General features: G+C 40.6%; 6 protein-coding genes across 6 annotated transcripts; 4 read left to right on the top strand and 2 right to left on the bottom strand.

Moving 5' to 3' along the window:
- On the top strand, positions 8–813 carry LOC104763545 (protein VERNALIZATION INSENSITIVE 3-like). Its single transcript, XM_019240113.1, has 2 exons — positions 8–470; positions 555–813. Exons 1-2 carry the CDS (start codon positions 46–48, stop codon positions 811–813), a joined length of 684 nt encoding a protein of 227 aa, XP_019095658.1. The 5' UTR covers positions 8–45.
- Positions 896–1,420, top strand: LOC109130516 (DNA repair protein XRCC3 homolog). Its single transcript, XM_019240111.1, has one exon. It carries the CDS (start codon positions 896–898, stop codon positions 1,418–1,420), a length of 525 nt encoding a protein of 174 aa, XP_019095656.1.
- Positions 3,328–5,462, top strand: LOC104761817 ((DL)-glycerol-3-phosphatase 2-like). The gene is made up of 6 exons (XM_019240405.1): positions 3,328–3,578; positions 3,973–4,197; positions 4,464–4,524; positions 4,627–4,774; positions 4,883–4,962; positions 5,097–5,462. The coding sequence occupies exons 1-6, from the start codon at positions 3,503–3,505 to the stop codon at positions 5,287–5,289; spliced, it is 783 nt and encodes a 260-aa protein (XP_019095950.1). The 5' UTR covers positions 3,328–3,502; the 3' UTR covers positions 5,290–5,462.
- LOC104763543 (protein VERNALIZATION INSENSITIVE 3-like) lies at positions 5,470–6,489 on the top strand. The gene has a single exon (XM_019240404.1). The coding sequence runs from the start codon at positions 5,515–5,517 to the stop codon at positions 6,466–6,468; it is 954 nt and encodes a 317-aa protein (XP_019095949.1). The 5' UTR covers positions 5,470–5,514; the 3' UTR covers positions 6,469–6,489.
- On the bottom strand, positions 6,576–8,298 carry LOC104761818 (U4/U6.U5 small nuclear ribonucleoprotein 27 kDa protein-like). The gene is made up of 2 exons (XM_010484949.2): positions 7,529–8,298; positions 6,576–6,832 (listed from the first exon to the last, which is right to left on the bottom strand). Exon 1 carries the CDS (start codon positions 8,168–8,170, stop codon positions 7,541–7,543), a length of 630 nt encoding a protein of 209 aa, XP_010483251.1. The 5' UTR covers positions 8,171–8,298; the 3' UTR covers positions 6,576–6,832; positions 7,529–7,540.
- Positions 8,370–11,649, bottom strand: LOC104761816 (adagio protein 1). The gene is made up of 2 exons (XM_010484946.1): positions 11,237–11,649; positions 8,370–10,309 (listed from the first exon to the last, which is right to left on the bottom strand). Exons 1-2 carry the CDS (start codon positions 11,482–11,484, stop codon positions 8,725–8,727), a joined length of 1,833 nt encoding a protein of 610 aa, XP_010483248.1. The 5' UTR covers positions 11,485–11,649; the 3' UTR covers positions 8,370–8,724.

The raw sequence follows: 11,934 nt of genomic DNA, 5'->3' as shown, positions 1-11,934 counted from the left end.
GAAGAAGCTTCGGAGCTTTTGCATTCATGGAGCAGGAATGAGATTATGAAGATCATATGTGCTGAGATGGGGAAAGAGAGGAAGTACACTGGTTTAGCCAAACCTAAACTTATTGAGAATCTACTCAATCTTGTCTCTCGTCCTCTAGGGGAGACTTCTTGTTCTGATCGTAGAAACTCTAGGAAGAAGCAGAAGAAAACCATCGGTTACATCATTTGCTGTGAGAATTTAGCTTGTAGGGCTGCGTTAGGAAGCGACGATACGTTTTGTAGAAGGTGTTCTTGCTGCATTTGTCAAAAGTTTGATGATAATAAGGATCCTAGTCTATGGCTGACTTGTGTTGCTTGTGGACTGTCTTGTCATCTTGAATGTGGTTTGAAGCAAGATAGATATGGGATTGGGATTGGAAGTGATGATCTTGATGGTAGGTTTTATTGCTCATATTGCGGCAAAGATAATGACTTGCTCGGGTATGGTTTTTTCGATATGGATTTTCAATGAGGAGAGATTGTTTAGAGAATGTAATGTAATGTAATGTGTGTGAGTGCTTACAGATGCTGGAGGAAACAAGTGAAGGTGGCCAAAGAGACGCGTCGTGTGGATGTACTTTGTTACCGTCTTTCTCTAGGACAGAAGCTGTTGAAAGAGCGGCTGCGGAAAGACACAACTCTGCCTTCAGCTCTCGCTCTGTGCCCAGCTTCCGATTTCACTCGGCGGACTCAACGGTTCTTCTCTTTATCTCCACTCCGAGTTTCCTTTCCCTTTTCGCCGTCTTCATCAGCTATCTCGATCGTTTCATCAATCAAACCCTAGCATTTACGCGAATGACAATGATAACCCATGTGATCATGTCTTTGTTCAAAATGTTCATTCTGTAGACCACCTGTTCGACATAATGCCTAGGATTGATGGGTTTATTAAGAATTCGGGAAATAGGTTACCTTTGAAGCTGATTGTGCTTGATTCTGTTGCGGCGTTGTTTAGATCGGAATTTGATAATACTCCGTCTGATCTAAAGAAGAGATCTTCTATGTTTTTCAAGTTATCAGGGAAGTTGAAGCAGTTGGCTAATAAGTTCGGTTTGGCTGTTGTGATTACGAATCAGGTTACTGATTTGGTTGAAACGTCTGATGGGTTAAGTGGGTTGAGGATTGGGAATTTGAGATTTTTGTGTTCCTCTGGTAGACGAGTTGTTCCTGCTTTAGGCTTGGCTTGGTCTAATTGTGTGAACTCTAGATTTTTCATCTCACGAAGTGATGAGACTATCTGGAAAGAGAGAAGTGAAAATGATGAGAGCGGTTCGAGTTATGTGTCTAGAAGAGCTCAGAGACGGTTTGATATTGTTTTTTCACCTTATTTGCCTGTGACTTCTTGCGAGTTCATGATCACACGAGAAGGCATTTGTGGGGTTCAAGCGTAGGTGAACTCTTTGGTGCTATGTAAGATCATTTTTGTTCGAAGCATCACGAGTCTTTTTTTTGGAGTTTCTGTGCATTGTTTATGTAGATTGCCGAGGGATTTATTCAAAGCCGTTCTTTTAGATTTCTCCTCTTATTAAGGTGTTATAGAGAAATTTATTGTCCTCAAATAAACATTGTATGAACAATTCCTTGTGGTATTGCCTTCTGAAAGATTCCTATGCATTTACTCTTCAGCCTCAGAATTTTGATGTTCATTTGCAACTGGCAATGAAAAGCAGCATTTTTCCTCCTTAGTCTACTGCATAGTCTGCAATGCATGCTTCTCACATTGTTTTCTGATTTTATTGTTCCTCAACAACACCAACAATCACCTGTCCATTAGAAGCAGCAGGCGGAAATAAGAGAGTTCGATTAGGGCTCGTGCCGGTGAAAACCATTCTCGAGTTTGGAGCAAAATGTCGGATCCATTTGCTGGTTGCAGAGCTAGCGCTAAGCACGACATGATCGCGATTCAGAATTCGATCTGCAAAAAGGTATATAGTGATTCGCGGCTGTTCAATTAGTCGATTCGATTACACATTCAGGGCTTCATCTGATGAAGAGATCGATCAGATCTGAGAAGAATCGCCAGAGAAGGAAAAGGGAAAGTGAAATGAGATCTTCGTTGTGATTGAGAAGCAGTGAGATTTACGAAACGACGCCGTTTGTTTTATTATTCGTGTGTTATCTTAGTGTTGGGCCTCCTAATTAACGCTAATGTTTGGAAATAAGCTTGCTTTTAGAGCAATATGTCGGTTCTTACCAAATTTGGCTCTGCTGTGAAGGTTGAAAAAAAAAGGTTGTTAAATTATCACATTGTCGTTTCCTTAATGTTGTTAAATTATCAAACTTCAAACATTTTTTTCTTTCAAAATAACTTTTACGCTGCACTTTGATGTTAAAATTTTGAATATAATTTAACATTAATTTTAGAAAATGATAAATACTCAGAATCATGAATTCATTAATGTCACTAAAATGAATCTAATTTGAACAATTTATATTTTGGGATTGTGGCTTAAAAACTGTTTTGTGGTTAGTGGCTTAGAGCATTTCTTAATTTTTCTTATTCTGACTGCACCAATTTTGCAAGCTTTATCCATCTTTTATAGTACCTAAACTCTATCTTATTTCTGTAAAAAAAATCTTAAAGATACTAGATAAGAAAAAACTTACTAGAGAAAAACTATGTTGTAAATCTTGCATATATATATATATACATAATCATGATCATGTTATAGATATGTATTTAAATAAACAAATACCAAAGAACACTTACAAAGATAAAACACGGAAGACGCGAATTACGAATGTGAACCATGATTCTGTTTTTGAAACCTGTCTTCAGACTTGTTGTAAATCCTGAAGTGAAGGTTTCCCGGAAGGAGAAGAAAATGCTCTAACCCTTCTCCAATCACAAAAATCCCCAAATTGGGCTGTGGTCTGATTCAATTTAGACCTAATATATATTTTTTACTAAAAAGTAAAAAAAAATATGAAGAAGAAGAAAATAAAATCAATCAAGATATGTATTAACATTGTTATCAATTTAATTTTTTTTAATCAATGTTCTCAAGTAAATTCTAAAAGTATGTTAAGATGCTTCATTCAAGTTCTAAATGGAGCAGTTTACATACCAATAGCTAGTATTATATGAAACTGTTTCTATTGTTTTGTTAATTTTAAACCTAATTTAAAATGCTCTTATAAGAGCTGGTCAATGTTAGCTTAAGTTTTTTAACCAGCTCTTAAGCTTCAGATATTGCAATTACATTATTAGCCAAAATTTCATTTATGACCCGGCCCCTTAGGCCCATATTCAAGGATCGTTGTTGTTATATCACACTATCTATACACTTTACACAGCGTAAAACTACCTCACTAGATTTGATTTGATTTGATTTGATTTGATTCGTTTGGTCACTGCAATCTGCAAAAGAAGTAGAAACCAATTAAGCTTATCGATTCTACGTTCTTCGTCCATAGCAGGAGATATCTTATCGCAGCCTCAGGGAAGAGATCTATCGGAATCGTACCGTCCAATGTCGACTCCAGCTGACGTCGCCGGCAGAGGATCAATCACTCATGTCATATTGGACATGGACGGTCTTCTTCTCGGTAATTGCAGCAGTGCATCTGATCCTCAATCTTTTGCTTTATTGAATCGTACTGCTGACACTATCGTATTTTAGCTTGACGTTGTTAGGAATGAGTTTTAGTTGACATCGGATATGCTCTAAGTAACGTTCACGATGATGAGTATTTGATTGTTTGGATAGTTTAGATGGTAGAGCTAGGTTGAATCTGATCCGGAATTGAACAATTGAGGTTAATAGATGCAAGAATCTTTGTTCTGTTTTTGAAATTCCCCCGTTTCATTGGCTTATGAAGCTCAGTATGTGGTGCACCAAGTTTAGCTATCATAGGAATTAACTCTTATGTAGATGTTAACTTTGTATCTATTGTTCACATTAATGGAAATAACTTATGGTGGATTTGGTTTCTTTTGCAGATACTGAGAAGTTCTATACCGAGGTCCAAGAAATCATACTTGCTAGATTCAACAAAACGTTTGATTGGTCTCTCAAGGCTAAGATGATGGGTAGAAAAGCTATAGAAGCTGCTAGGATTTTTGTTGAAGAAAGCGGGATCAGTGATTCTCTTTCAGCTGAGGACTTCCTTGTCGAGAGGGAGGCAATGTTGCAAGACCTTTTCCCTACTAGTGAGCTAATGCCAGGTAACAATCTCCTTTCTGTTACACTTGTGTTTGCAAACACATGACATATGGTTCACAGGAAGATCGTATGTCTAGATATATATGCTTGATGTGGGTGCAAATGTAAAAAGGCACTGACTTTGTGTTAAATCATTATCATCCGTGGAAGAAACTTGTTCTGTATTTGGTTCATCTCGATTGATCTTAACACTTTAAGCTACAAGTAGATAACAGCTATACATGAAGCCGTTGTATTCATATTAACCAATTCTCGTCCACATTTTCAGGGGCTAGCCGACTAATCAAGCATCTTCATGCAAAGAATATTCCAATTTGTATTGCTACGGGGTATCTCTTTTCTTCATCAGCACATCCATATCTTGCAACATTCTAAGCTTCTCTTCTTTACAATCTGGAAACTGACTTGTCACCTTGAAATGTTTGTTGCAGTACTCATACACGGCATTATGAACTAAAAACCCAAAGACACAAAGAGCTTTTCTCATTGATGCATCACGTAGTTCGCGGTGATGATCCAGAGGTGAAGCAAGGAAAGCCTGCCCCAGATGGCTTTCTCGCTGCAGCTAGAAGATTTAAGGTAATTAACAGGCCACTACTAGTGCATATATGATTTATTTGTACCCTCCATTTCAAACTCGACAATGAGTTGTAAACTAATGTATTCTCTTTGTCTTATGTTACTTAGGACGGTCCTGTGGATCCACAAAATGTTCTGGTATTCGAAGACGCTCCATCTGGAGTTCTTGCTGCTAAAAATGCCAAAATGTAAGCTGATTTCGTCTAGTAGTTTCTAAGTTTTCTCATGTAAAGCAAACAGATGAGCATTTAAGGCAATTACAAATACACAATTATTCACAACAAGGAAAGAAGTTTATGTTTTTTTCAAATCTTCTCTACAGGAACGTGGTCATGGTGCCGGATCCTAGACTAGATATCTCTCACCAAGATGTTGCAGATCAAATCCTAACCTCTCACCAAGAAGGTGGCCAAAGAGACGCGTCGTGTGGATGTACTTTGTTACCGTCTTTCTCTAGGACAGAAGCTGTTGAGAGGTACAAGGAAGTATCGCAATCTGTTGGAACTCATGGATGAGTCAGTGAAGAAGCTAGAGGGTGACGTGGGTCCGTTGTCGGGTTGGGCAATGAAGATGGCTCGAGGTATCGTCAATAGACTTTCTTCGGGGGCACAAGTTCAGAAACTGTGTTCTTTGGCTATGGAAGCTCTGGACAAAATTGTCTCACCATCAGAATCTATTTCAAGACAAGGTTAGTGTTCTGCTCACACATTACTTTGGTTTTTAAATCCGAAGATATATATATGTGTTCACTTGAGTTCTTGTTAGGTGACAAGATGAGCACGAGAGTAGAAGAGATTCAAGCGAAGTCAGTCACTGTGAGATTAGACTCCGAGGAGCCGTCTTCTTCTTTGCAAAACCGGATAACGGGTTTCAAGATGTTCTGTCGAAAGTCGAAGGACGAAGAGTCCTCCTCATCTCAGGTGAATTCTGTTGTTTATCTACCTGAGACGAGGTCTACCATCCACGGACTTGAACCCGAAACCGAGTTCTGTCTCAGAGTCGTGTCCTTTAACGAGGAAGGTGAGTTAGATGAGTCCGAGCTTCGGTTCTCAACGTTGAAGGATGATGGAAATGAAGCTGGAGCCAGGCAAAGCCCTTTGACAAACTCAAGTAGTGGTCTTTGTAGTAATCCATCTTTGCCCGAAGATGAATCTAATAATGTCTGTAAAAGCTGCAGCAAAGAAAATGGGAACAAGGACAACGTTGAACATTATAGTGTAGGAGAAGTAGAATCTGAGCTTGAAGCGGAGATGCTCGTAAAAAGGAAAGCTAGCAAGATAGATGGAAGAGACTTGCTTATGACCCCCTCCAAGAGAGATGCTTTTAAGGGAAAGCAAGGAGTGAATAAAAGATCCAAGTCAAGAACAGTATCAGTGAACAAGAAACCAGAGTTCCATAATGCCGCAAATGGAGTAAGAGGTAAAGACTTGGGTCATATTGTTAAGACGATTAGATGTTTAGAGGAAGAAGGACATATAGACAAGAGTTTTAGGGAAAGGTTCTTGACATGGTATAGCTTAAGAGCTACTGACCGAGAAGTTAGAGTTGTGAAGATCTTTGTTGAGACCTTTATGGAGGATCTTTCATCTTTGGGACAACAGCTTGTGGATACATTTTCAGAAAGAATACTCAGCAAAAAATCCTCAATGCCTGGACTTGTAACTTCTGGAGTCTGCCTCAAGCTCTGGCATTAAAGCTTTCGATATCGGCCTTTTTATTAATCTGCTTGATATTGTAACCATAACGATATTTTTGGAATGAAGTTACTTAACTATGCAAGCGCCAGTATGTTTTTAGTATCTAGTGAAAAACTCAAACGAATAGCCATGACATCAACTGAATTCTGAATTCTAAATTACACACAATCATTAACAATTCTAAATTCTGCAAATGCGATATAACTCATGAGTTGTTTCTAATTTCAAAAGAGTACATGTTTGTTCTCCACGGACAATAGAACAGTCTGGGGAAGAATTGCTGCTTATACTACCTGGGAAGTGCAGCTCGAACCCTCATTCAATTCTTTCGACTAGTGTTTAAAGACAGTGTGTGAAGGACCTGCAAGATATGTTCAAAGGAGAGGAAGTGAGGAGAAAGTGATCAATGCGAAAACAAAAACAGGATGCAGAGACACGACAGACAAGATTCTAGTTAATAATTATAAAAACTGAAACTGATTAATCTATTCAGAGTAAATGATGCGCCTTTATGTCCCATTCAATGACAAGTAATTTCAAAATTCAGCTGTTCAAGACAAAAATGGTAAACCCAACGCTAAGGTGGGATGATTGTTAGTGACTCACACAACTTAATCTTGTAAGATGTTACCAGAGAGTCATGAAAACAAAGAACTTAGAAAAACGCACGAGTGGTTTCATCATCTCCTATGTATTTGAACTTAACTAGTTACAAAGATGACATCAAAAGAACCAAGTGAACCATCTATATATTAGCTTGTGAGGATCTAGACTAACTAAACAACCATCAGAGAACAAAAATGAGAAGGAACAACCCCATAATGCTGAACCTGATGAGTTCTTAAATTCCATTATCCTAAAAAAAAGATGTTTGATGAGTTCATCAGCTAAAGCAACCAACAAGTCTAAAAGCCAAGTCACTAACTACTTAACCAACCAACCAACACAAGATAGCTAGACCTATCTTCCAATTCGATTGTTACTGAATCACAGAGATTATGATCATCATGACAGAAACAATAAACTTGGGAAAGCTAAGTGAGAAGAAGCCCCTAACCTTGAGAGAAGACTAGCGGTTACGCTCAGCAGGCAAAGGACGATTAAATCCACCGCGACGGTTCATGTACTGTCTTGGCTGACGCTTAGTTACAGCTCTAATCCCACTGACATCAGCACCAGCAACTGGTTTCCCTTTTGTAGAATCGAATCCAGTAGGGATCCCTAACATCTTCATCATCTCAATCTCATTCGCATCCATACCTTCCTCAGCTTCTCCTCCGCCACCGCCATTATCAGCAGCATCTCTTGTTTGTTTATCCTTCTTCTTAGTAGCAGAAGGCTCTTTCGCAATCTCGTCAACGAAATCAGACACAGCTCGTTTGCGGATCCTTTCCTTCTCATCGTCTACTGAACCCTGGCGAGGCCGTTTCCGCGACGGCGCATCTGGGGTGGGAGTCCTGCGCCTGTGGTGTCGCTGTCGGTCACGGTCACGGTCAATCGAGCGGGAACGAGAGCGATACCTCTCCGGAGAACGCACGTGGCGAGGACGTGCGTGGTGGTCTGGAGTACGAGATCGGGACTTCTTGCTCCTTAGCCCTCGGTCACGTTCACGGTCACGGCTGTCTCTATCTCGGCGTCTATCACGGTCACGTTCACGGTCCCTGTCCCTCTCTCGTTCGCGGCGGTCGCGCTCTGACATGGATGTGATGCGGCTGAGAACGGTGGCTGTGTTAAGGGTTTTAAAATTTAAAACAATTTCCACCGAGAGACCCCTCTCACTCTCTGATAAGGGATTGCCCCCAATTGTTTTTGTTCTTTCGTAAAATTGGTTTTTTTCATTAATTATTATTAATTTTCTTATATAATAAAATTTGGAAATTGTGTTCCAATAAAACAAATATAAGAAGAGACACAGAGGATCTTCTTATTAATATTTTGGTAAAGTCATAAATAAAAATTTACAGGATATGAACACAAATGCACTCCTCAAAAGCATTCAAACTTCAAAGAGAACAACAGATACAAGCCCTACAGATAGACAAATAAAAGACAGATATGACATTTTCACTATTTATATATTTTAAGCACTACAAGTCCTAATGAGGAGGAAGAAGAAGGACTAAAAAAATATTAGCAGCACCAAAGTCCCACCACTGAGTCACTCTCCCTAAAGCTCCAAGTATCCTAACAGAGAACCCTTTTTTCATCTTCTTCTATGGGCTGCACCCTCTTTCGTTTGTAGGATCTCTTTCGTTACGTGAGATAGCTCGCTAGTGATAACTCGTGTAGCTCACTTAGCATCCACTCTTCTCCCGTCTGACCACCCAGCACTATGGCTCGTGTTCCTCCCACTACACAAGTGCCATGTCCCCAAGCAAACCGGGGCGGTCTCCCTGGAATGTTTAGTATTCTCCAAGTCGGTTTGTCCTCTGTCGGGTCGAGTAGATAAAGCTGCGACGCTGAGTGAAGCCCTGCCACCGAACCGCCAAATATCAAGATTCTTCCTCCGGGGAGGTTAACCGCCACGTGATCCAGCCTCGGTGGTGGTGCCACTCCCCCTGGGTTTCCTGCTCCGGGCATTCCGCTACCGGTCACACATCTCCAACAAGGCTCCTCTTCGCTTAGATCCATTGTGAAGACATCGCTCGAACGGAATCTCAGAGGCCCGCTTTTAGCAAGACCACCGAACATCAAAATCTTTCTTCCTCCATACACCGATAGTGTGTGGCCTAACCGGGAAGGGGGAGTCCAGGCAGCTGGAATCTCTCTCCACACTGGTTTATCTATCGAGAGGTCGAGGAGGAACGTGTCACTGAGAAGAACGCCAGAATCTGCACAACCTCCAGAGACTATCAGTTTGGTTCCGTCAAGGGTGCATGAGCTGTGCCATGATCTTGGTAGAGGAGGAGCCAAACCCGAAATCTCCCTCCAAGTAGGAGGTTTTGCATCGAGATTCAAGACAAACACATCGTTCAGCAAACCTTGCTGTCCACAGCCACCAAATACAACCAGATTGGAGCCGTTTACGCAAGAGAGTGTGTGGCCCCAGCGTCCCGGAGGGGGGGAGCTCACTTTGACATGTTGCCATTCAGGGTAATCCGAATTAAGATCTAAAACGAAGGTGTCATTCATAGGCTGCATATTCACACCTTCTCCTCCAAAGAGAACGACCCTGTTCCCGACTGCGCAAGCACTGAAATTACAGCGAGACGGCTCAACAGCACCTCCAACGGTAAGTTTTCTCCAAGCTGCAGCTTCAAGGGTGGTCAGTTCTCTAGCAAGGCGGCCCCAACCGAGTCTTTTTGCACCAGGAACAGTTTCTAATACGCGTGTTGTCTCGCTTCCCCATGCATTCTGACAAACCCTTCGCCAAAGATCCTCATTCTTTGTCAGCACATACAGCCTGCGACATACAGAACTGACAGACGCAACGTCTCTTGGTGTCAGGCGTGACAATATCTTCATAGACACAACCTCATCATTTAGCTGAAATAACCCACACATCCCTCGGGAAACATTGCGCTCCCCAGCGGCTAAAGCTGAGTATATCCCATTGATTGATTTTTCTTTTGTTGAAGAACCAAGAACAGGTCCAAGGTCAATGTCTGTCTCGATAAAGAACTGGATTCCAATTATATGGGTGATAGTATCATCGTCTCCGTAAATAGGAGTCAGCCGCAATCTATTCATCAACGGAGATCCATCTTTCCTAAAGTTCAACAACTCGCCTTGGAATTCTATGCCCTCATCAATACATTTTCTTATCTCGGATACCACCATAGAGTCAACTAACGGATGCCTTCTTTTAGCAAACGGTCCTCTACATTGCAAGAAGCGGCTGCAATATTCAGGGAAATTTTAGAAACAATTTAAGACAAAAAAAAACAAAGTTATCTCCGACTTACTGATGCGAAAAAGCAATAGACAATAAAATTGGCCATGCATATAGAGACTGATAACAAAACCAAAAAAACACCAAACAAGCATAGCTTAAAACATGACCAGAGATTTGATTGTAAAAACAAAAAAAACAAAAAAAAAAACATGACCAGAGATTCATTCTGTTCAACAGTAACAACTAATCTGAATTGATCAGCTCCTCCCAGACAACTATAAGCTTATCAATATGAAGAAAAGAGGGAATCTACAACCACTTCTCCCATGGCAAACTAACATATAACCAAACGAACTGGGCTTAACCTTTAAAATGAACCTACTAGTCATTGGTTCACTACACGTTAAGTAATCTAAAGATATTCTTGTCTTAGCTATGAGCCTATGACCCCTAATACTACACAGGGATAGCTTGATTTATCACTGCAGACCCATATATATATACACTCCCAGTTTGCTTAACACGCAGAGCAACTAAAACAGCTCGACTAATATCACAATCACAGAGTAACCATCTAAATCGCCTAAGCACATAATATTGAGGCGCACAAACAGATGTGTCCAAGGGTTCTCTACAATTCCGAAAAGTCACCTATGGTTATCTAACAAGACATCTCTTCGTTTTCATTCCACCAAAACCTCCGTACTAAAGCTACGAATTCAAGTGATCATCCCCCAGAAGCAACTTCAGATTATCAATACCTCTAAAAATTCCAACGCAATTCGCTTGGCAATCAACTCTACGTTCCTCACCTATACTCAAAACTACACGCTCCTTCCTTAATCAAAACTCCACCAAGTAACCAAAAAACTCGGCAAAGCAAAAAATTCAGCTAATAAGAAAATCCTCGCATCAATTCCGAGAACTAACCAGTTTCCTCCGAGAACCTCCTCAGCACGATACCCAGTAACCATTTCGAAAACAGTGTTGACATAGATAATAGGGTGGTCAGGCTCAACAGCATCGGTAACAACGAATCCACAAGGCGCTCTATGAAGCAAATTACCAACTGGATACGGAATTGGTCCTCCGCCGGGAAAAAGACCTCCCTCTTCTTCATCATCCGCAGCTGACGAAGCATCATCGGCGCTTAGATCGGAACCACTGTCCCACTCCATGAAATTTTTCAAAGAGTTACTAGACAAAATTCAGGCGCGCCGGAGATTATGAAGACAGGCGATTGAAAACAATCCGGCGTGAGATAATCGGAATTTTTTTTTTTTTTTGGACAAAAAGGGATGAGAGAGAGAGAGAGAGGGAAGATGGTGGACAAAGAAACGAGTGGTAACCGTCGAGTTTGGTGGAAAAATCTCGGCCGTATGAGAGCTAATTGGGTTTTTAACGGGTCGGGTTATCCGGATCCAAATTTCTCTGTCGGGTCAAGTAGATAAAACGCCCGTTCGTTTTTTAGATGAAGCTTACTTCTCATATTTTGTGGGCTCATGTCTCGTAGCCCATAATATTAATAGTCCAGTAAATTATAAAATGAGAATACATTATGTGATTTAAATTCATAGTAACAATTTTCTAAGAAGTAGATATGGAAAATTTTACAAATATATTTATAA

Source organism: Camelina sativa, chromosome 18, assembly GCF_000633955.1.
Source record: "Camelina sativa cultivar DH55 chromosome 18, Cs, whole genome shotgun sequence".
Lineage (NCBI taxonomy): Eukaryota > Viridiplantae > Streptophyta > Magnoliopsida > Brassicales > Brassicaceae > Camelina > Camelina sativa.
The sequence above is the reverse complement of the archived record's forward strand: the minus strand, read 5'-3'. Positions and strand labels throughout refer to the sequence as shown.